Source organism: Notolepis coatsorum, assembly GCF_963971535.1.
Source record: "Notolepis coatsorum genome assembly, chromosome: 16".
Taxonomy (NCBI): Eukaryota; Metazoa; Chordata; class Actinopteri; order Aulopiformes; family Paralepididae; genus Notolepis; species Notolepis coatsorum.
In genome coordinates, this window is record NC_140180.1 from 89,004,037 (window position 1) to 89,029,734 (window position 25,698).

Genomic DNA, 25,698 nt, shown 5'->3' on the forward strand with positions numbered 1-25,698 from the left:
AGGCTGAATGCTCCGCGACGCTGGTTGAAGTGGGTCTAGGTAGCCAGCAGGCTGAATGCTCCGCGACGCTCCCGGTTGCTAACGCCGGTCCCCGGCTGGTGCCAACTAGCTAGCGATCGCTCCCGAGAGCTAACGCCGGTCTGTCTGTCGAAGACCGAGGGAACCGCGTCCGGCTTCAGCTGATTAGTGGTCTTCTGGACAAACATCCCACCCCAACAACATAATCCGAGGCAATGAAGTGTTCTCTGCAGATCCTCCTTCCCTGTCCAACAGGCTGGTCGCGCCGCCTGAGTGCAGCCAGCCCGAGCCAACATGTCAACAACACTGTTTTTTTCACTGGTAGTTTGTGGAAATTAACCAACTTTCCTCTCTCTCACATGGTCATATTAGTTTGAACAGCCAGGAGCAATACAAACAGAACCACCGCGGTCCCGTTGTTTTGTAGGCAACATTTTATTTGCTGACTGACCCATTCACTATAGGCAGCTAACCAGAGTGTATACACCCAACCAACGGCATGACGTCAGCAACAAAATGGCGGCGCCCATGTTGAAAACAGGGATATTATATTATATTTTTCAGACAAATAAGATAGATTTCACATTTGATTATAGAACCCTGTCTTACACAAGGTACACAACAAACAAACTAGGATCACATTGCTCACTGCTTCATCTCCACCTTAACCATAGAAAGAATATTGCCATTCTCTAAGACAAACTCGAACCTTAACCAGCTCCTTAACAGCGCCTAAACTTAACCTTTCTAACCTTAACCAACTCCGAAACAATGCCTAACCTTAACCTTAACCTTAACCATGCCTAACCTTAACCGGCGAAAGAATACATGTTAAAAATAAAAAAAAATTATGGGATTTGAACTTGAAACCAACGGACCACAGGACCGCCGCGCTGCCAGGTGAGCTAAGCTTCGAATGAGAATCATGGCGGTTTACGGCTAAATAATGCCGCAAGCTCTGCCGCTCCGCTCCGGCTCCGCTCTGCGGTTGCCGCGCCTGCCGCGGGGCGTGTCGCAGCCAATCAGGGAAAACGCGGAAGCATTCGGCGCACTCCTTCGCTGTTAATAAGCAATAGGCTGCAGGCGTGATTCTTAGTGTTGGTGCAGGCACTTGATTCCCTTTCCTTTTGGCTTTAACCTCACAAACCCTGCTGAGTAGCATGTAGCAGGATTACACTCGAGGACACAAAGTGTCAGAGATAAGCATTGTGTTGGTCCTACACAAAGTGCAATGCATGTGAGCCGCCACTTGGGGCAGAGTAGCTAAGTGTGAATAACTACGCGAGTTAGCGACTGAGGTGCTTCGAATCTAACAAATCTAAAAACAAGTGTATTCGTTACAATTACTGCAAACATTTATTAAATTTAATTAAAACATATTTGACCATATTTTAGATACTTTTACACGTCAATAATAGTTGATAAGTAAACTGGAATACGTTGTTTGTTTAGCTGCATAGTAGGTCATGTGAAAACTGACAACACATTTTATTATTATTATTTTTTTAATTATCTTTTTCCCCTTCTTTTTCCATTTTTCTCCCCTCCCAATGTTAGTCGTTATGCCAATTCCCAATCCCCTTCCTGGTCGTTGCGCACTCTACCCCCTACCGTCTCTGGGAGGGCGGAGACTATCACATGCTTCCTCCGACACATGTGTACCCAGCCCACCGCTTCTTTTCACCTGGCAGCGCGGACTCTCACTGGGAGAGTGTAACGTGTGGAAGGTCACACTACCTCCCTCCAGATCCTTCCCTTGCTGTGCAGGCGCCCCGACCGAACTGTAGGAGTCGCTGTTTACAACGACCCGGACCCACCCACCTGCTTCCCTCCCGCTGACTCTGCCAATCGAGCCAGTATGACGGCCGCCCAAGCCGGAGGCAACGCTAACAGCCGGATTCGATACCAGTGTCTCTTGCGTTGGTGACGAGCGCTTAGTCCGCTGCGCCACCCAGCTGCCAACAAATATTTCTTTAATATTATTGAATTGTATGGAAGCCGAGAACGGCCACATTTTATTGCCGTTTTCTCATGATAATGACTTATTCTTTTGTTACTGTATCTCGATATAACAAAGATTATTTTCTTGTGATAACGGATACATTTATTTCATTATCTCGAAGACTTTTGTTTTGGTGGGATAATTATCCAGAACCATGTGCAGAACTTGGAGATGGTTACGAGCTGGTTCATGTGATCACGCCGTCCTGATTTCAGCCTTCAAGAGCTGGTTCATGTGATCACGCCGTCCTGACTTCAGTGTTATGGTTTGTAACCGACCCCAATCGCACAACACAAGACAGGTATGAGAGTAAGCCAAAACAGGGCAAATATTTATTAAAGAACAAAAAGCGGCACAGTCCCTTTAAGGGAGAACACAAAAACACTAGAGTCAAGGAATACGGAAAAAGCGGCACTGTGCCTTTAAGAGGCGAACAGGCTAAGGGACAGTGCTAAGGCTAAATGACAAGGACTAGGACCAGGGGCACTGGAGAGGGGAAACAGGGGCAGAGGCCCGGAGAGGCGGGCTGGAGACAGGGACAGGGAACAGGGTTAAGGCCTTGGACAGGGCGAGGGCCAGAGCTGCTTACAGGGATGAGGACAGGGTTCCGACGGCGGAGGCCTGGCACGGGAACAGGGGCCCGACGGCGGAGGCCTGGCAAGAGGACAGGGGCCCGACGGCGGAGACCTGGCACGGGGACAGGGGCCCGACGGCGGAGGCCTGGCACGGGGACAGGGGCCCGACGGCGGAGGCCTGGCACGGGGACAGGGGCCCGACGGCGGAGGCCGGGCAGCGCAGAACACAGGGGTCCCAGGGGACCGGGGCGAAGAGACGCATCCTCCCGTGGAAATAGGGAGCGATGCGCGCCGGCTTGACGTCTGGAGTGGGAACACTGGAAAACCTCCCGTAGAGAATTAGAGAGCGAAGACGGTGTCCCACTCCAGGCAAACGGCGACAGGTGGTGATGGCTGGCACATCGTCTCACGCCGGAGACGCGGCAGGAGATGGTAACGTACAGGATGGTAACCGTACAGAACTCCATGAACACAGAGTGAACATAGATACAGAGTCCAGAACACAGAACGACCCGACCAGGACTGGAAGGGAGCCTGCCACCTAAGTACTCTCCCGAGCAGATTGCAAACTCCCAACAGGTGCGTGAGGGTAGAGGAACAGAATGTCCAAGGGTGGGGGCTGGTGAAGAGTAGGAGGCAGGCAAAAGTTCTCACAAGGGTGGGGGCTGGTGAAGAGTAGGAGGCAGGGAAAATCTCGCAAGGGTGGGGGCTGGTGAGGTGAGGAAAGGGAAAAAAAGGTCCAGGGAACAGGCGAATCCTCACATTCAGCCTTCAAGAGCTGCCACTGGCTGTATGTTGCTAACAGTCAACAACTTACTGGTAAATTAGGTTTAACGTCATCACGAGAAAACAACCGGTGTTATATCGAGATAATGAAATAAATTAATCTTTGTTATCACAAGAAAACTGACTTTGTTATATCTAGATAACGAATAAATAATAAGTTGTTATCACAAGAAAATGGCAATAAAATAATAAATAAAGACGTGGACGTTCTCGGCTTCCGTAGAATTGTACATTATTTGATTTGATTTGGGGGGGGGCTGTACATTGGAGGTGGTTGGGTGGGTGGGGTGGGGGGGGTTGGGTAGGAGGGGTGGGTGGGGAACACTGTACAACTGTACAAGCAAAACTGTACATTGGAATATTGACAAAACCATACTTGGTAATTTACTGTACATTGGAGGGGGTTGGGTTAGGACATTTACAGGGGCCAGTTTCGAATTGTAGTCTCCCTTAGGTGTTCCTTGAGAGTGGTTTTGAAAGTGGGTAGTGATTCACATTCCTTTACAGCTTTGGGTAGGGCGTTCCACATTGATGTGGCATAATTGCGAAACGTGTTTAGTCCCTTGTTTGAGCCGAATCTGGGTTTAACATGATTTGTGGAGCTCCCTCTGGTGTTCTCTATCGCTCTATCAGCTTAGCTTAGTTAGCTTACGCTAACGCAACGTTAATTTCGGTATTTAACACGACGTGGGAATAAAGTAATGGCGAGGATGCAAAGCATGTTAGATGCATTTGACCCGTTGTGGGGGAAAATACAACAGGCACTTATTTCGGGTCGCAAAATAGGCGAGTAGCCTCCAGCTGCAGCCCTGGAGAATTCTCTCACTGGCAAGCTTGTGCCAGCCACAGGACGCGTGCTGATTGGCGGAAAGTACGGAAGTATCTCGAAGTACGTCTGCGCTGATTGGCGGAAAGTACGGAAGTTTCTCGAAGGCAGCCACAAACCTGTGCTGTTTTAAGTTAGCGTGCTTGCTCACTACCGCCATCTGCTGGGATGTGTCCGCATTGATATTATAAACCACCGCAACACTTCCGGTATTTGCTTAGAGTTTGGAATCAGGGCTGGTTTTGATTGATTGATTGATTGATTGAAAACTTTATTAACAGATTGCAGAATGGGTACAGTACAGTACAGCTCAATACATACAATTGTTAAGGGGATGCAGACCAGAGAAAGACTTTCGTCTTGTTTACATCAGGGTCCCCCATTTTCAATTCATCATAACATATATGACATGACATACCAGATTTGCAAATACAGTACTGTTTCTGTGATACAAAAAGAGTCTAGAAAAGAGAGTATATACATTTGATGTAGAAACTGTACATTGGAGGAGGTTGGGTGGGTGGGGTGGGGGGTTGGGTGGGGGGACTGTACATTGGAGGTGGTTGGGTGGGGGGTTGGGTAGGAGGGTCTACAAGATACACTACACGACCAAGGTACCCATGTACATGTCAAAATACTTCCCAAAGGTCAGTGAATACCACGATCACAACACCAGAGGGAGCTCCACAAATCATGTTAAACCCAGATTCGGCTCAAACAAGGGACTAAACACGTTTCGCAATTATGCCACATCAATGTGGAACGCACTACCCAAAGCTGTAAAGGAATGTGAATCACTACCCACTTTCAAAAACACTCTCAAAAAACACCTACGGGAGACTGCAATTCGAAACTGGCCCCTGTAAATGTCCTAACACAACCCCCTCCAATGTACAGTAAAAATGACCAAGTATGGTCTTGTCAATATTCCAATGTACAGTGTTGCTTGTACAGTTGTACAGTGTCCCCCACCCACCCCTCCTACCCAACCTCCCCCCACTCCTACCCAACCTCATCCAATGTACAGTACCCCCCCCCCCCCCCCCCCCCCCCCCTACCCAACCTCCTCCAATGTACAGTTTCTACGTCAAATGTATATACTTCTTTTCTGGACTCTTTTCGTATCACAAACAGTACTGTATTTGCAAATCTGGTATGTCATAAATGTATAGATGTAGCAGTACTGTGGGGCGGCTACGTGGCGTAGTGGGCAAGGCGCTCGCCACGAAATGCTGGAGACGCTGGGCTCGTCAGTTCGAGCCCAGCGCTCCACATTTGCTTTCAGTTTAGCTGGTCGTCCGTACTAATACACATTGGCCGTATTAGGGGGTGGGAAACTGATGGGTGGGGATCGGGCGTTGTGGACAGCGACTCCTACAGGTCGGTTGGTGCGCCTGCGCAGTAGAATCAGGAAGTGTCGGGGGCAGCGTGAGCCTCCCACGCGTTACTCCTCGCCACTGAGAGATCGAGCTGCGCAGGTGAAAAGATGCGACTGCTGTTACCTCAAGTACCGGAGGGGACTTGTGCTATGTATGACTTAGTCCACATTGCAGCCGGCTTGTGGGAGGCAAGAAACAGCGTCCGTGACAGGGGAGGGTTGAATTGGATGATATGAAATTGGGATGGGAGAAAAATATAGAAAATGGGAGAAAAAGTGGATAAAAAAAAAAAAGATGTAGCAGTACTGTCTATCTGTATGTCATATATGTTACGATGAATTGAAAATGGGGGACCCTGATGTAAACAAGACGAAAGTCTTTCTCTGGTCTGCATCCCCTTAACAATTGTATGTAGTATGTATTGAGTATGTATTGAGCTGTACTGTACTGTACCCATTCTGCAATCTGTTAATAAAGTTTTCAATCAATCAATCAATCAATCAATCAATCAATCAATCAATCAATCAATCAAAGGGGTGGGTGGGGGAAACTGTGCAAAACTGTACATTGTTTGGTGGTCTGGGGGACCCTGATGTAAACAAGACGAAAGTCTTTCTCTGGTCTGCATCCCCTTTGTGTGTATTGAGCTGTACTGTATTGTACCCATTCTGCAATCTGTTAATAAAGTTTTCAATCAATCAATCAGTCTATCGCCCTGCTCTAAAGATAAACTCTAAGCATAACCGACTTCAAAAGAGGGCCTAAGCATAACCAGTTCGAAACAAGGCGGACATTAATAAAGTTTTCAATCAATCAATTCCAGGCCGCCCGCGAGCGCCCGCGACCCTCTCTCTAACGTAGAGTGACGTCCCCTCGAGAAACGTCTGTACTTTACGTCAGCGCGCGTCCTGTGGCTGGCACAAGCTTGCCAGTGAGAGGATTCTCCAGGGCTGCAGCTGGACCCTATTGAAATAGGCGGACTCTGAAGCAATGCTGTAACGTTAACACGCGTCTATACTTTCCGTAGCCGCATTTCTGGCAGACGCTCTCTGATTGGCCACTGTTGCCCAATCGCGTGACGAGCTGTGTCTTTGCCCATTTCCGCGTCGAACAGCCTGCAAACTACCTGGCGTTCCTATCGCCATGCTCTAAGACAAACTCTAACCTTAACCAACTTCGAAAGAGTGCCTAAGCTTAACCAGTGTAGAAACACTGTAGAAACAGGCGTCGGCCAATCAGAGAGAGCGTCTTGCCAGAAATGCGGCTACGGAAAGTATAGACGCCGTTAAGACACACCGCTACTGAGCTGAGTGAAGACGCAGAGCAGGCTGTGACGTGCAGGCTGTGACGTAAAGACGTAGACACAGCTCTGCATAGGCGTGTGTTTGAAGACCCGCACGAGACGAGAGTTGTCAAAGATTCCCGCCGTATGAAGGGGGAGAGCAAGCTTCCGAGCTCACTTTACCAACTTTAACCAACATTATTTAGCTTATTTGCATAGGACAACGGAAAATGTTTTTTTGACTAGTCAGTTTTGACCTGGCATTATCATTTCCTATACTTATATTTCGACAGCTATTGGAAGTTTAGAGAGCGGTAAGTTAGCTAACTCATGTTGTCGTCAGCTAGCTAATGTTACTTAAGTTAGCTAACTTTTAGGAAATACTTTCACAGTTTGAAGGCTAAAACGTCAAGTCAAGCTAACAAAAGTTGTCAACTAATTTACAGTAAAGGAAGTAACTAGCCTAGAGACCTCCAATCAACATGAAAGCTGCTGCAGAAGACCAAGTTGTGGAAGATGACTCTGTGATGCAGGATGATGAGGTGGACTGATTACAAAGCAAGCCTGAGAATAATCTACATTGTGTTGCCATGTGCCTATTTTACTTCAATCAATGCTGTCTATGATAAAGCTTATTTTTACTTCTCAACAGGAGTCCTTCTTCCAAGACATTGACCTCCTACAGAAACATGGAATTGTGAGTGGTAGAGCTGAATTAAGTCAATGTCATATCTTTGCATACACACATGGTGCAGGTCTCTCATTCACTAATCACTACTAATGTTATCACATTATCATTATCATTATTACTTTGTTCTATGTACTATTATTATTACTACTATCCTACCTGTACCCCCCCCCCCCCCCAAGCTGCTATGACACTATGAATTTCCCCAAAGGGATTAATCAAGGAACACTTGACTTGACGCTTGAATTGTCCACTTCTCTCTCTCTCCGCCACATCCATAGAACATGGCAGACATCAAAAAGATGAAGTTGGTGGGCATCTGCACAGTGAAGGGGATCCAGATGACCACTCGGAGAGCTCTGTGTAACATCAAAGGCCTGTCAGAGGCCAAGGTGGAAAAGATCAAGGAGGCTGCTGGGAAAATGCTGGTGAGAGGAGAGCGTTGGGAACTTAAAGTCATTCTGTTGTGTTTTTTTATTAACTTTTATTATTGAGACAGTTGGAATGCAGAGAGGGAGACAGAATAGGGGCGACACAGGAGAGAATGCTCTGGTGGAATTTAATCCCAGGCCGGCATGGGGTACATACTATATACTCTGTATGATAGCTTGTACAACAGTGTTATAATACAGCATATATATATATATATACATATTTGTCTGAATATACCTGCATATAATGCTTCTATATACTTACTTATACATCTGCATATAACCCATAGCTCTGTATGATAGCGTGTACAATAATGCTGTATATACCGTAAATATATTTATTCACACTCGTCTGTACTTACCTGCACATAATCCTTTTACATATCTGTAGATACTATATCTGTATCTGTACATATCCCTTACCTACATTTAGTAGCTACACTGCGGGCCAGTATGACTACTACCGTACTGTCTTTATACATGTATCACTGTACATATCATATTACAACTCTGTACATACATCTGATTAGCACTACACTCATTTATATATTTTATACCCAGTTTAATCACCTGTATATTGTATATTACTATTGCACTTGTATATTACTGTACATTTGCACTCTGGTTAGATGCCGAACTTCTTTACATTGTACTGTAATTTGAATCTATGTACATGGGGCCATAGTGACTCAGGAGGTAATTGGAAGGTTCCTGGTAAAATTGCGGCTCCTCCCAGCAGTGTGTCAAAGTGTCCTTGAGCAAGACACTTAACCCCTAACTGCTCCTGATGAGCAGGTCGGCACCGGTCCTTGCTTGGTTACCTCCGCCGTCGGTGTGTGAATGTGTGAGTGAACGGGTGAATGTGGGGCACGAGTTGTAAAGCGCTTTGGATAAAAGAGATATATAAATGCAGTCCATTATACCATTTACATGGTGGAATGGAATATTAGTGAAATCGACCGGATCCCACTTTAAAAACCAACGGTCTAAACCACATCACCAGTTCTGAGCACTATACCGTATCTGGCTTTAGATGAGACTTTGAGGTGAAAATTGACATAGAGAACAAGTAATAGACAGTTTAATATCTTGGATAATGTCTTATGCATATTTGCTTGTCCCATTGTAGACCAGTGGTTTCCAAACAGCCTTTGAGTACAGCACGAAGAGGAAACAAGTGTTCCACATCACCACCGGGAGCCAGGAGTTCGAGTTAAGATTTATCCCCCAACATGCACAAATACTCATACACAAATCAGGTGTAGGGGATTCTTGGATCACCGTAATCTTTTTTAAACAAGTCTTAACCTAACTTGATCAGTATCTTCTACCACTACTGAACATATAAAATATAATCATAACAAAGTCTTCATAATCCCGAAATTCTTCCTCTCTACAGTAAGCTTATGGGTGGAGGTATGGAGAGTATGGCTATCACAGAGGCGTTTGGAGGTAAGTAGTCTTCCTGCTACAGTGTATACTACGTTCCTCTGACCCTGATATCCTCCTGTGGTTTCAAGCACAATATGTTATTCTACAGAGTTTCGGACAGGGAAGACCCAGCTCTCTCACACCCTTTGTGGTAAGTGATTTAGGAAAGCCCACCTCCACACACACACACACACACCCGTGGAAAATGAATTGACCTAGCTCAAACCCTGACCTAGCTCAAACCTTTTCTTGATCCTCCAATCACGAACGTGGCTTCCCGTCTATGTCACGGAAACTATAAAAGAAGGAAGGGTCATCATCACGTCACTGTGTAGCACGTGAACGCACAAGTGTGGAAACTTTCAGTTCGGTCGACATTGCGTTGAACGGGATCGCCAATCGCCTCAATTATCAGGTTAAACGAATGTCAGAATCATTGTCAATTTGTGGCATAACGTTTCATATATTGCTTGATGTATATTTCCTCAGATAGCTGGTCTATTTTGAACTGGCACCAAGCAGAGCGTAGAACGCTGGTATTCTGACGTGATGACCCTTCCTTTTATAGTTTCTTTGTCCGTGTTCACACCGAGTCTCTGTGTGTCTGTCGTCCAGTCACAGCTCAGCTCCCAGGCGAGGACGGCTACACGGGAGGGAAGGTCATCTTCATCGACACGGAGCACACTTTGTATCCTCCTCAAGTCACACTGCTCCACCGTGGACGCATACCTACAACTTTGCACAGTATTTGCTCTGAAAAATCATTCATATAACACCAAGGTTTCCCTCATTTACAGTGACGTAGAGTATACAATTGGGGGACCCTGCTGTTTTATCATAAATCGATCAATACAGACCGTATTAATTAATGTTGGTTTTCTTTTTCAAATGTAGCCAAGAGTAAAGACCCTAACCCTATCAAAACAGCAGTCAAAGTGTATATTTTCAGCACTACGTTTGTTTACCGATGTTTTTAAAATGTTCAGAAAATAAGAATTTATTGGAAGAATGCAAATTCTATCTCTCTTTTACCGTAAAACCGTGAGGAAATGACTAAATCCAGTTTTAAAAACTGCCATTGAAAAGAGGAGCTTTTTCCCTATCCATAGATGTATGATATGTCATAATAATGTCATTTATAGTTCATAAATAAATGTATTATGTATAATTCAAATGGATTATAATTATTACTGTATCTACAAATCCTTCTGTTTAATCATCTTCCCTTTATTCATTTGCTTAGATTTTATGTACACATGATCTCAAGAAGGTGCTGAATGAGCTCAGTGAGCGAGGTCGGAGGTTGCACAATTTTAACATGGTGTTATTCACCGGCAAAAATGCAAAGAAAAAATCATAATTTATATTCTCATTTGTTTCATCACAATTTACTCAAGCCTAGTAACAGACAAAATATTTCTGACACTGGGAATACATTCCCCAAGGTCCATAGATGTTCCTAAATACCAAGAACATGCAATTGGACCTTGTAGAAGTGGAGCAATCTTCCATTTACTTAGGTATGTATTTCTAGGCAGATTTTCAGAAAATAGGGCTAGGGCTTAACAGGTAAGCAACCTTAAGCATAAGCAAGGCATTTAAGAGAGTTTGATAGAATCCAGAATTCCAATGTATGTGAAATGTGTAAAGCCTTTTTTTTTTGCATCCCATGTTGTCCTTAACTGGCCCCTGTCCTCGCCAGTCGCCCAGACAGGCTGAAAGACATCGCGGACAGGTTTAATGTGGACCACGGCGCCGTCCTGGACAACGTGCTGTATGCTCGGGCCTATACCAGTACGAATACACAGCCGCTCATTTAGACCAGTTTGAAGAGAGATGGTCTGAGTCTTGGCTCAGTTGAAGGGTACAGAGGCAGGCAAGGTTTAACTCTGGCGTCATAGCAGCATGGGGGAGGGGAGGTACAGGTATGGTATAAAAAGTATAAAAATATGAGGGGAAAATAATAATAATAATAATAATAAACAGTGTAAACAATATAATTAACTCTGAATCTAAAAACATGACAACACTAGTAGTTTGTGATATCATTCAATGAGCCTGGGTCCCACAGTGAGAATTATCTTTTTAATTTGGGTTGTAACAATCTCAATCTCGATACAGAATCAAAAACCTCAGTTTAACTGGTGTTATGGTATGGTTACTGCTATTAGCATAATGTTTAAAGCTCATTTTCATTATTTACAACTTTGAAATAAAATTAATTAAAAAAGAAATTCTGAGACAAATATCTAAACGTGTGTGAAATCTGTAGGGCTGTCTTAAATACTTCGAAGCTTCGAAGCTTCGTTCGATGGCACAAGCTTCGAACATAAAAAAAAATCGAAGTTTAAATTTTAAATACATTTTTTTATTTTTTTCAACTTTTTTTTTTTACTTCGATTTTTGTGTGTGTGTGTGTGTGTGTGTGTGTGTGCATGGGGCCATTGGGTGGGGCCGGGGGACAAATACACTGGAGGAAAGTAACCCAGCTCAGCACTGCCCAAATTATATCATCACTATTGCCTGTTTGGAGGATATCATCCTCAAACACATACACCTACATGCCTTGTAGAATTCCACACATAAGAAAGAAAGATACTGGGAAGAATATACAAAATAGGAAATAAAATGTAGAAATGCATGCAATACATAAATAAATATGAATCTCCATATATGAAATAGAACATTTAGATAAGGTGCTACTGAGATGTTTTGGTGAGTTCTTTGTTTTTTTGTGGAAGTAGCCCTTCTTAAAAATGCATGAACATTCACTGATAATTGGTCTGTAGTGGAGTCTACAAGGTCTACATTGCCGGACCATGTACAGTAGAATCCGGACCTTGTAGACTGACATAATTATGTGCATAGTTTAGTCTACACAGGCCATATTTCAAATAATCAAAATCTTACTTCATTCATCTTAAACATTCTTGATTTGGGGGATTGGTAGTTCCCATGAACAGCGATCCACCTTGAATTAAATCACACAGCTGAGGGGCTACTTAATTAATTAATCCAATCCACTTTATTTATAGAGCACATTTAAAAACAACAAAGTTTACCAAAGTGCTGTACACGTCCCACAACATAAAAAAAATTAAAATATTTAAAAAAAATTATCGAAGCCCCGAAGCTTCAATTGCCAAAAAAAGCTTCGAAGGTCAGCCCTAGTAATCTGAAAATGTGTGTATAGTTACACATGTAGTTCCGGATGTGAAGCCATGCTCAACTACTGCTCTGCCCCCAGGTGAACACCAGATGGAGCTGTTGGACTTTGTAGCAGCCAAGTTCCATGAAGAAGGAGGGGTCTTCAAACTTCTGGTATGTAACTGTTATCTCCATAGACATAAAGGCTAGATGACTCACCCGCGCTGCTGGCCAATGGAGACCGACGTTGCCACATGGCGGCCATCTTGCCACAGGCAGCACACCTACTATTGAAATAACCATAGCTTGCAACATTTTCAAATGGTTTGGTTTGTTATAAACGTCAGAGATGTATTTATCATACTGCATACTTATAATGGACTTTCATATGAAAATAATTTCAACATGTCCAAGCATCCTGAATTATAGCCACGTTAATAAACCAAACTGTTTGTAAATCGGTTGAAAATTTAGCAAGCTATGGTTATTTCAATAGTACATGCACCATAGACATTCATGTTATGAGTGGGTGTGCTGCCTGGGGCAAGCTGGCCGCTGGTGAACTACGCTGGAGACTCCGCCTTGCACCATCTAGTTATATATGGTTCTCAAACTGCAACAGTTGTGATTGGAGGATCAAGAAAAGAGGGCAGGTTTTTGAGATAGGTCAATTGGCTAGGGATGGGAATGATTAAATGACGGGTCGATTAATCGCTGAGTGACGTACTTGTTGACCATAGAAACGATAGTCAGCTCATCTTAATTGAACCAATGTCCAAGAGAGAAACGACGTAGAAACGAACCATGGACCAACACTATTTCTGTGGCTCATTAACACTTTCCGTGCCACGGGTCCGGTGCCCCGGAACCCCGTTGCGTGCCACCACCCACTTCAATGATAGAGCTCTCATATTTGCGAACGCATAAACAATATCTTAAATTATGGCTATGTGTATAATATGGCCGTCGCTTATCAATGACTTGTTTGCAGTCAACATTGTCGAAACGGATTGTTTTTTAATCGGTTCATTTCCGTTTTATACCATTTTGAAAAACGCTCGTTTTATGAAAGTTCCAGAACATTTCAGAAGATTCTGTGATAATCGCCCTTTACTGGAATATACTGGAATACACAAAAAACGTTGTCATTTTTCTGCCTATTTATGAATCGTTTTCAAATAAACGCTAGATTATCGATAGTATGTGTACTTATGCACGCTATAGAAGCGGGCTGAAAAATCGATTATCCATTTCCTGATCAGCACACACACACACACATAGGGCCCACGTTGATATCTCTGTGAAAAAAGCTCTGATTATCCCAAGACTGGTAAAAATAGATTCCTTACCTCAGATCAGATGTCCAAAAAGATTATTCCAATTCCTGATCGCCATTCCAAATATCGATCACGTTTATTGATCCAACGCTGGGTGGTCGAAACACAGATTCCACGCTGTTCTGATGGTCCACAATGAATCCGATCGGCTCGAGTTACATGCCTGAGAAGTAAAATGTGGAAGCAGAATTTTTTTTCCCCCCATGCGTTTCATTCAATCCAATCCAAAGGGGTGCAGTACCACAGGGAGAGACGATAAGGGGCGGTATTTTCCCAATGGAGCTCAGAGAGAGTTTGCAGTGGTAACGGGAGGCTAGATTGATGAAATATGAATGGAAATCGCTAATAAAAAAAAACGATTAAAAACTAGATCTCTCAGGGCGGTTAGGTGGCCGAGCGGAGATTGCGTTCGTCACCAGCCCCGGAGCTGAGCTGGATTTGCCTGTTCGAATCCAGCTCACAGCTCCGGGGTTGTCACCAGCTTGGCTGGCCGTCTGCACTGATACAATTGGCTGTATCAGAGGGTGGGAGAAGTTGGCGGGGTGGGTCCGGGTCGTTGTAAACAGCGACTCCTACAGTTCGGTCGGGGCGCCTGCTAAGCGCGGATTGGACGTGAGGGGGATAGTGTGGTCCTCCCACACGCTACGCCCTCTCAATGAGAATCCGCGCTGCCAGGTGAAAAGAAGCGGTGATTGGCTGGACGTGTGTCGGAGGAAGCACGTGGTAGCCTCCACTCTCCCAGATGATCTGACTGTGGGGGGTAAGTGCGCAGCGACCAGGAAGGGACTGGGAATTGGCATACGACTAACATTGGGATGGGAGAAAATCGGAGGAAAATGGAGGGGGAAGAAGACCAAAAAAAAAAAAAAAAAAATAGATCTCTCGTCGGCTGGCACTCAACGGTTGGCATGAACTAACGAGAAATCTCGTCGCTGGCACTCAATGTGAAAGGAAATCAACAGTTGAAAATCAGTCATCTGAATTAGTTAGGGGTTGTTTGATTTTGGCTCCCTTTTTTCCTCTTCTATTTTTGCACAAGTTGATTAGTCATAACATAAATTATATATATATATATATAGTAAAAAATAAATAAACGCAACACTTGTTTTTGCTCCAATTTTGTTGAAATCAAAGATCTAAGACTTTTTCTATGTACACAAAAGGCCTATTTCTCTCAGAATTAGTTCACAAACGTGTTTAAATCTGTGTTAGTGAGCACTTCTCCTTTTCCGAGATAATCCATCCACCAGACAGGTGTGGCATATCAAGATGTGCAGTTTTATCACACAGCACAATGCCACAGATGTTTTGAGGGAGGAAAACTGCACATTTTAGAGTGGCCTTTTATTGTGACCAGCCTAAGGCACACCTGTGCAATAATCACGCTGTCTAATCAGCATCTTGATATTAGGGATGCACGATAATTATCGGGCCGATAATTATCGGGCCGATAATTATCGGGCCGATGCCGATAATTATCGGGCCGATATCAGCAATTATGACGTCATCCCGATAAACCCGATAACGTTATTAATAGCTCCGATAATATAATATATTTTTTGGTAAAAAAAAATGCGGTGTGGGTGAATTGGAATGAAGTGCGTTTGTTTTGACTGTAGGCTCCTCCCGTTTTGCCAGTACTGTGGTACGACTGATAGCGTGTGGTTTAGGAACAGGGCGTTTTACACAAATCCAGCGCTCCCTTTCTTGGCTGTGACGTAGCCACGTACGTTTCTGAATCAGCGCGGACGTTAACAACAAAGATGGCCGCATCGGCGTCGGTACTCGGAATTTCAGAGGAAAAAGTTTGCTTGCTATTTGTAATAAATGCAATGCAGAAGTTCCACAAGGAGGGAAAAGGGCAACAACTTGTAATACATCCAGCCTGACGGGTCACCTGCGGCATCACCACCGCTACGATGGTGTGTTATTGTGTTAACTTAGAAGCCTACGACGACGCGAGGAGCTAAGCAAAGCTAGCCCCTTTCATGGCTGTGATGCAACCCTTGGTTGAATACGCAGTCACTTATTGCTCCGTAGTAGCCAGGTTAATTTGCACCACCAAGGACTGCTTAAAAGCTAGCGGCTTGAGCCCTTGGGTCATTTCTGTCAAACTTCTTTAATTTAGCAAACGACTCGTCAATAGGTACAAGCGTGCTCGCGCTGTCGTCGTGGGCTTTTAACACCGTGGCGGTGGTAATGTTGCAGGTGACTTGTTGTGGTGGTGATGTGTCCACTCAAAGCCTTTTTTTCAAGGCTCCGCTTTGAAAAAAGAAGAACAAAAAGCTTCGAGCGTCTTAGGTTGGATGTATTATAAGTTGTTGACGGATTGTGAATTTTCATTTGGAAAAATAAATATGGTCACTTAATCAGTCAAAACTGTTGTCTTGGCTTTTGTTTATGTTGTCTGGTTAGGTCACATTTAAGTTGGTGTTAAGTTATTGTCCTGGGAAGTCTTTTTATGTATTATTATTGTATTGTGATTGTATTGTTATTGTTTTGTTTCATGTTGAAAAAAAAATTTGATAAAAAAAAATATATATACATTAATTTCTTTTTTATAATACAATAAATATCGGGTATCGGTTATCGGCTTGAGGAGCATAAAGTTATCGGTATCGGTGTCAAAAAATCAATATCGTGCATCCCTACTTGATATGCCACCTGTCAGGTGGATGGATTATCTCAGCAAAGGAGAAGTGTTGCGTTTATATTTTTGTTCAGTGTATATGGTAGTAGGAAGAGAGTTGTCGAAGCAGTGGTGTAATTTATAGGCATGCTACGATAATATCTATATTATTTCATTAAAAGAAAAGCCATGTAGTATTTGGCTCTAGGACTCAATTTAGAGTATAGCCCCAAAACAGCTAAATTGACCCATCTCAAACCTGCTCTCTTTTCTTGATCCTCCAATCACAACGGTTGCTTCCCAGGGTACGCCAAGTTAATTGACTATGGGACATGTAGTTGACGCTTATCACAGTCATTTTGAAATGCAAAATCTCCCACAATTATTAGAATCACTCAGTCAAAATACGATTTAAATTTACATTCCTATATTTTTCTTCTTCTCTTCCATGTAAAAGTGTGATAGAGACTGAATATCAGCACGTGGACCAGTCTCAGCCCAATGACATTTAGACGTTGTTTGGAAAAATAAATGATAAAGATGCTTGAAATGGTTGTAGTCACAGGGCTTTCAAACAAGATGGTGCCCAGGAGCAAGGGGGCAGTCCAAAGAATTTGCAATAAAGAAAAGAAAGCCATTTGTTGTAATTTCCTGCAACTTAAAAACACAATTTCAATACAATAGCAAACACAAGGGTAAGTTCCAAATAAGTTATTTATTAAAAAAGAAATTGTGTATAAAGTTGCACAATTGTTTGACGTTGAACACAAAAGCACACACCGGTTCCGTTTTGGAGGCTTAATTTGATAATAATATAGGATAGGCATGTATAAGCATTATGCTTCAGCCTGTACCTTTTCAGTCACTGCCAAAATCAAAGACAGTCTTGAATGATTGTGAATATTGTATTGTGTGTGATGACTGAATAAAACGAATACTACTAACTAACTACTACAAATGTTGCGCTGCAAGTTCAATGTTATAACATTTGTTATATTACAAAATATAAGAATACAGCCTGCTAGATGAGTACAACAATTTTTTATACTGTATACATATATGGCAAAAAAAATACTGAAACTGCTCTGGGTCCACTTCCTTATATTCACTAATGATCTCTCTTGGCATTAAGGTAATATTTTCTACATATAAAAAAGGGATCCAGCCCAGACGTTGCTGTTCACCACCTCTGTTCTCCGTCAGATCATTGACTCCATCATGGCTCTGTTTCGTGTGGACTTCTCTGGCCGAGGCGAGCTGGCCGAGCGGCAGCAGAAACTGGCCCAGATGCTCTCCAGGCTACAGAAGATCTCCGAAGGTCTGAGCCACAACTTGGTTTAAAGAGCACATATTTTTTGTAATTTTAATAAAGTTAATATAAGTCTTTGAAGTCCCTTAACCCTTTCACTACCACACTACAGAAGGTTAACCCTTTACGATCACACTACAGACGGTAGTGTGATAGTAAAGGGTTAACCTTCTGTAGTGTGGTAGTGAAAGGGTTATTTGTCGTGTGGCAGTGAAAGGGTTAAACATGTATTTCATTCATGAAAATATCACACAGATTCTGCATTCTAGCAGCCTCTATACCCCTATGTTTCAGTCCTGTTCTCAATGGGCTGTTTCTGTGCCTGCAACGAGTGAGCTGCTTTCATCGTACAAATACGATAGTTATTGTACATCTAGCAGCGTTGCGTGAGCCTGTACCGAAATTCAGATCCAACTTTTAGACCAGACGTTGCAGATCAAATATGTCTCAAGATCCAGCAATAGCATCGCAATGTTGTCGCAAATATTTTTGTCGGAAACATATTTTAGGTAAAACTTTAGGCAGAAAAGAAGATTTATGCATGAGCCGCCATCTTGTACACATGCATTTTATCAAGATATATTTACTGGCTGCAAATGGCTCATTTCAAGAGGGAGGGTTCTTGTCACAGCTGAACTGCAGAAAAGGCACAATGCATTGCACATAGTTAACATTTCACAATGCAGAGCACAGGAAAAGACCATTTTCACAATACAGTAGGTCCCCTTTAATTAGGGCTGGGTATCATTTGAAAATGTTCGATACCGGTGCCAATACCGATGCCTGGGATTCGATACAGATACCAAAAGCGGAACCCCCCCCCCCGATACCCAACTTTGCAGAGTTACGTGCATCGCGTTACATTTTGGATGATTTTGTATTGTGGTTGAAGAGAAAAAACATTATATCTTGGAACAAAATGCTTATTGGCTCACAGTCTCATTCGATACCAAATTTCGGTACCACAGCATTTTTCGATACTCAATAGTATTGAAGAAATTGTATTGATGCCATAAAAGGTATCATATTTCGAAGGTTTGGAAAAGGTTACAGTGACGTTTCAGCGGTGAACTCTACCACACCATCGGAGGCACCGCAGGTGTTATTGTGACACACGCTGTCACTCAGGAAGTGGAAAGACAGTGATATCCACCATTCTTCGGGGGAGACAGGCCCCGTGGGCGGTGAACCGGGACGAGGAGCCTACAGACCATCCCACACCTGGGGGCGACTGTGGCTCAGGAGGTAGAGGAGGTAGAGCAGTCGTCTGGTAATCGCAAGGTTCCTGGTTCGATTCCCATTTCCCACTCCTCCAGAGCAGCATGTCGAAGTATCCTTGACAAGACACTTAACCCCTAGCTGCTCCCGATGAGTATGCATGGTTGCCTCCCGTCTGTGTGTGAATGTGTGAGTGAGTGAATGTGAGGAACAAAATGTAAAATTCTTTGGATAAAAGCGCTATATACTGTAAATGCAGTTCATTTACCATTTACCTGGAGAGCATCCAGGGCCAAGGCCCTTGACCTGGCGTACTGTGCAGCGAGGGGACCGGCTCCCTCCTACCTCCAGTCAATGGTCTCTAACTACACAGCCTCAGGGCCCCTACGCTCTGCATCTTCTGGCCGCCTGAGACCCACTCCTATCCGAGCTCCGCGGGGTCATCAAATTTATTCAATCAATATCTGAAATTAAATTAAAAAAAGACTTAACCTTCTTACTGTATTTTACTCTTATGTATCTTACTGCTATGCTACTTATACTTATACTGGTACTACTTATACTACTACCTATCATGCTAATATACTAGTATGCACTCAGAGTGTAACACTCAAGTTCGACACTATTTGACCAACAATGCCACTGACCCTTGGCTGCCAGAGAGGCACCCCTCCTGCTGACTTGTTTACAATTTGTAAATCGCTTTGGATGAAAGCGTTTAGCTAAATGACTAAATGTAAATGTAGATGTTCTGAAGAAGCTGTTGGGGGAACGGTGGAAGTCTTTGTCTCTCCTCTCCTGGCGAGAGCCATATGACCAACAACATGCATCCCAATAACACCTGTAGAGCTTCTGATGAAGGTAGATTATACCGCCCTAATGTCAAGGTGAAATACAGTCTGTATTTACACATCTGTAAATTGGCCATCATTACACTCTGCGATAAATTAATTGGCTTACACTCATTTACAAAACCCTCCTTGGTCTGACCCCTCCTTATTTGATACACCTGTTAGAATTGTCATCTACTCCCTATAACACCAGAGCTGCTCACCATATCTCGCTAGATGTTCCCTGTGTTAACACTTCCTTTGGTCAATCCTCCTTCCAATTAGCTGCTTCCAGCAGTTGAAACAAGATGCAAAAGACTTGGACAAATTGACTGCCCTCACTACTTTTAAGGACTATCGCAGAGTTGCTATCGCACCTGCAACTGTCACCCAGCCTTTTAACTGTACAAACTGTAATTTGTATGTTCTGCTTCATGTATTACATACCTTGTAATTTTATTTGGTTTGATGTGCGTTTTAATTATTTCCCTTACCTCTGTGATTAATGTATCATCCGTCTCTTTTCTATTTTTTATTTTATTTTTTTAAATCTTTTTTCCCCTCCTTTTTTCCTCCGATTTTCTCCCATCCCAATGTTAGTCGTTATGCCAATTCCCAATCCCCTTCCTGGTCGCTGCGCACTTACCCCCCACAGTCGGTCTGGGAGAGTGGAGGCGCTATCACGTGCTTCCTCCGACACACGTCTAGCAAATCAACCGCTTCTTTTCACCTGGCAGCGCGGACTCTCACTGAGAGGGTGTAACGTGTGGAAGGATCACACTACCCCCCTTAGATCCTATCCGCGCTGAGCAGGCGCCCCGACCGAACTGTAGGAGTCGCTGTTTACAATGACCCGGACCCACCCCGCCAGCTTTCCCACCCTCCAATACTGCCAATTGTATTAGTGTGAACGGCCAGCCAAGCTGGTGACAACGCCGGAGCTGTGAGCTGGATTCGAATCCAGCGTCTCCGGTGTTGGTGACGAACGCAATCTCCGCTACGCCACCTGACCGCCAGTTCTATTTTATTTATTTATTTTGTGTCCCCTTTCCCTGTTACCCTTCGATGGGCCCTTTTGTCCGCTCACCAAGCCGTCATTGTAAATAAGAATTTGTTCTTAATTGACCTGCCTGGATAAATAAAAATAAAATAAAAAAAGGTAAAGAAAACTGTCTATACATATGAAGCGGATTTAAGTGGGTTCAACACACCTGACAAAGAGGTGAAACACTTTGTTCTTCCACCTACCAGTGAAGCAGGATGCTGTCCTGCAGATTCTGAGCCAGAACCTGCCAACGTGGATTTATTTTCCTAATCAGTCTGGGTGACGGCATCAATTGAACCCTTGCACTAAAAAAACATAAGTTAGTTTTGAAACCTTTTGGACAGCCCATGTATTTGTTACTGTGAAGTTAATCTAAGTAATTTATGTGAATGTGAGATATCACAAGAAACTACTCAATCTTGACTGTCTTTAACTGAGTGAACACAAATAATAATAATAATTCATTTAATTTATATAGCGCTTCTCAATAACCCGAAGTCGCTGACAATAGTCGGGAGCAAGAGTACAAACAAAGAAACAAAAGCAAAGAAACAAAAACAAAGAAACAAAAACAAAAGGAACATGAGACCATAGGGGGAACAGGGAAGACAGCATGATAGCACAAAAAAGACTGGAGACAGACATCAATCAGGTTGGAGGGGGGGGGGGGGGGGGTTATGGGTGGGGGGGGGTTGAAGGCAAGGGAGAACAGGTGGGTTTTGAGGCGAGCTTTGAAGGTGGAGAGTGTAGGGGAGTCTCTGATGGACTGGGGGAGGGAGTTCCAGAGTCGGGGTGCAGTACGAGAGAAGGCCCAATCTCCAAAGTTTTTAAGCTTGGATGTCGGGACAGTGAGGGAGGCAGTGGAGGAGGACCGGAGGGAACGGGTGGGGCGGTAGGGAAGAAGGAGATCAGTCAGGTAGGGGGGGCCAGGCTGTGGAGGGCTTTGAAGGTGAGGAGTAGTGTTTTAAAGTTTATGCTGTGTTTGATCGGGAGCCAGTGGAGGGAGTGGAGGACAGGAGTGATGTGTTCGCGGGACCGGGTGTTAGTGAGGAGGCGGGCGGCTGAATTTTGGACCATTTGCAGTTTATGGAGGGAGCGGGAGGTGATACCAGTGAGGAGGGAGTTGCAGTAGTCCAGGCGGGAGGAGATGAAGGCGTGAATGAGGGATTCAGCAGCAGGGGGGGAGAGGCAGTGACGGATTTTTGCAATGTTGCGGAGGTGAAAGTAGGATATTTTTACAACACTAACATTTTAAAGATATTTCTTTATTGATCCCCTTGGGGAAATTCTGGTGTCATAGCAGCATGGGGGAGGGGGAGTACAGGTATGGTCAGGGTAATAAGACATAAATACAGTATAGGCAATACAATTAGATCTGAATATAAAAATATGAACAAAATAAACAGTGTAAACAAAGATGCAGATGCCCCATCGTTTATATTATATGTTAACAATAAATATAGGCAATAAAGAATTTGAATCTGAATATATACTATGAGTAAGAGTAAAAGTAAACGGTATACACAATATTATTTTTAGATAATAAAGTTTGAAAACATTGTTCCTCTGAAGTCTGAGTCACTCAATGAACCCTGCTACTCTGAATGGACGGCTTGTGTCATTCAAACTGGACTGATTCTGCATTTATCTCCGATATTGATGAATCAGAACAGTATGTTGATGATAACCATGTACTGTATGTGTGTGATCCTTCAGAGCTACAGATATTATCATAGATATCTGTCTTTAATCATACGACCCCCTTAGATACACAAAGTCTGGTATATCTCATTGACTCATGTGTTTTGCTCCTAGAGTACAACGTAGCTGTGTTCATCACCAACCAGATGACAGCTGACCCTGGTGCAGGAATGACGTAAGAGACACTAGAAGAGTTGAGGGGGTCATTTCTACTCAACATTAGATTCGATTAAAATATATTGTCATTATACAGCACAAGTACAGTACAACGCAAAGACGTTTGGCATCCAACCAGAGTGAAAATGTAATGGTAAAGCCCAATAGCAATATACAATGTACATGTGATTAAACTGGGTATACAATATATAAATTAGTACTACCGAGTATAGTGCTAATCAGATGCATGTACAGAGTTGTATTAATATGTACAGTGATACAGGTATAAAGACACTATAGTAGTAAGTCATACTGGCCAGCAGTATAACTAGTAAGAGTAGGTAAGTTATATGTACAGATGTAGATATAGTATCTGCAGATATGTAAAAAGGATTATGTAGAGACGGATATATATATATACACAGCATTATTGTGCATCATACAGAGTTATGTGCGGGTGTATAAGTAGGTATATATAATTATATGCAGGTATATTCAGACAGATAATGCAGTTCTGTGGCTCTGTCAGCCCAAATAAAGTGATTATTATTATCGGCAGGTCTGTGGTCTGATTGCATGACTGAGTGCAGCTGTGCATATGCTGAGCAGCACTGATACAGTGTGTGTAGTGGGCTTGATTGGTCCAGCTGCGCACATCGGTCATTATTGCTCAGCAGAGGTCCGTTATCGAGTAATAACGGACCTCTGACGAGCGCTATTGACCAATCACAAGCAAGCATTTCGGCGAATGTGAAAACGCCATGTAATAAATGGTGATATAGTATAGTGCTGATCTTTGATTGGATGCCCCCCCCCCCCCCCCCCTTTACCTTTCAGGTTTCAAGCTGATCCTAAGAAGCCGATTGGAGGGCACATCCTGGCCCACGCCTCCACCACACGAATTAGCTTGAGGAAAGGGCGCGGAGAATTGAGAATTGCCAAGATATTTGACAGGTAATTAGTTGCCGCTTGCCGTGTGTGTGTGTGTGTGTGTGTGTGTGTGTGTGTGTGTGTGTGTGTGTGACCTCAATAAGACTTTCATCTACATACAATGACTCTGTGCCTTGAAATGCATCACTGGAGTGTTCAGGTGGCACATTATTAACTCTTTACACACCCTAACACGTTAGAAATGTTGCCAAATCTTGTGTGTCCCTCTTCCATAATAATCATAACTACCTACCTCATACTAGTCTACCCATATAAATCTGTATGATAGCATGTACAATAATGCTGTATATACACACATTTATATTTACAGTACTGCATATATTAATATCCATTATCCATCTGAATATACCTGGCGGCTACGTGGCGTAGTGGGCAAGGCACTCGCCACGAAATGCTGGAGACGCTGGGCTCGTCTGTTCGAGCCCAGCGCTCCACATTTGCTTTCAGTTTAGCTGGTCGTTCATACTAATACACATTGGCCGTATTAGGGGGAGGGAAACTGAAGGGTGGGGATCGGGCGTTGTGGACAGCGACTCCTACAGGTCGGTTGGTGCGCCTGCGCAGTAGAATCAGGAAGTGTCGGGGGCAGCGTGAGCCTCCCACGCGTTACTCCTCGCCACCGAGAGATCGAGCTGCGCAGGTGAAAAGATGCGACTGCTGTTACCTCAAGTACCGGAGGGGACTTGTGCTATGTATGACTTAGTCCACATTGCAGCCGGCTTGTGGGAGGCAAGAAACAGCGTTCGTGACAGGGGAGGGTTGAATTGGATGATACGAAATTGGGATGGGAGAAAATGTAGAAAATGGGAGAAAAAGTGGATAAAAAAAAATCCATCTGAATATACCTGCATATAATCCTCCTATATACCTATTTATACAACTGCATATAACTGTATGATGTCATGTACAATAATGCTGTATATGTTTTTATTTTATTATTCTATCTATCCACATCTGTCTGTACATACCTGCATATAACCCTTTTTACATATCTGTAGTGTAGATATACTATATATATTATGTATACATATCCCTTACCTAGTTTTACTAGTTAGTATGACTTACTACCATAGTGTCTTTATACCTGTATCACTGTACATATTAATATTACAAATATGTGCACATACATCTGATTAGCACTATTACTCAGTAGTACCAATTCATATATTTTATACCCAGTTTAATCACCTGTACATTACTATTGCACTTTACTGTTACATTTGCACTCTGGTTGGATGCCAAACTTCTTTTCGTTGTGTACTGTACTTGTGCCGTATAATGGCAATACATTTTAATCTAATCATAAAGGCAGACTGGAGATTCACCCCTGCCTCTTTAATTGTCTCTTCCAGTCCTGATATGCCCGAGAATGAAGCCACTTTCGCCATCACTGCTGGGGGAGTTGCTGATGCCAAAGAATGAGGCGATTCTTCTTCAAAGTGACGCAGTAGAGAGAGACAGACCACATACTTCCAATACTGAGAATTATTACACAATACTGTTATGTTATGAAGTTGTTTGTATTTATTCTAACTTATTTTCGTGTTTTACGGTATATGCAGTGGCGAATATTCCTGGAAGCCAAGGGAAGCCAGGCATCCCCAGAAAAATATGAACAGTAAAAAAAAAATCTTTTTTGTATAGTTTACAATAATAATAAAAAAAATCATTATTTTTCATCTCTGTGTTATACTTTCTTTTTTCTTTTTTTCTTCTCCTTCTCACTCTCTCTAACACTGTCAGACTCACTGAGGCAGGCTGGCAGTCACTCTGTGCTCACTGCAGCTCAGGCAGAATAGAGAACAGAGGGGAGGGGGGAGGTGTCTTTTTCTAGCGTCCACATTGTGGTTCATGGTTGTAGACTCCACAACCAATTATTAGCCAATAAGATTCAAGCTTAATAAAGGGGTTCCCACCCAGTACGCCTTAACACGGGCCGTCTGCTTGAAGCCTTTTT

The 25,698-nt window shown here is 43.4% G+C and overlaps 1 protein-coding gene across 1 annotated transcript; it reads left to right on the forward strand.

Annotated features, from left to right (window-relative positions):
* Positions 1 to 7,298: 7,298 nt before the first annotated feature.
* On the forward strand, positions 7,299 to 25,163 carry LOC311242697 (meiotic recombination protein DMC1/LIM15 homolog; the record flags this gene model as incomplete). Its single annotated transcript, XM_084331700.1, has 13 exons — positions 7,299 to 7,410; positions 7,521 to 7,565; positions 7,838 to 7,984; positions 9,117 to 9,199; positions 9,387 to 9,439; positions 9,528 to 9,569; positions 10,034 to 10,106; positions 11,121 to 11,212; positions 12,666 to 12,739; positions 17,735 to 17,849; positions 22,749 to 22,809; positions 23,628 to 23,744; positions 25,094 to 25,163. Exons 1-13 carry the CDS (start codon positions 7,351 to 7,353, stop codon positions 25,161 to 25,163), a joined length of 1,032 nt encoding a protein of 343 aa, XP_084187826.1. The 5' UTR covers positions 7,299 to 7,350.
* Between the last annotated feature and the right edge of the window lie 535 nt (positions 25,164 to 25,698).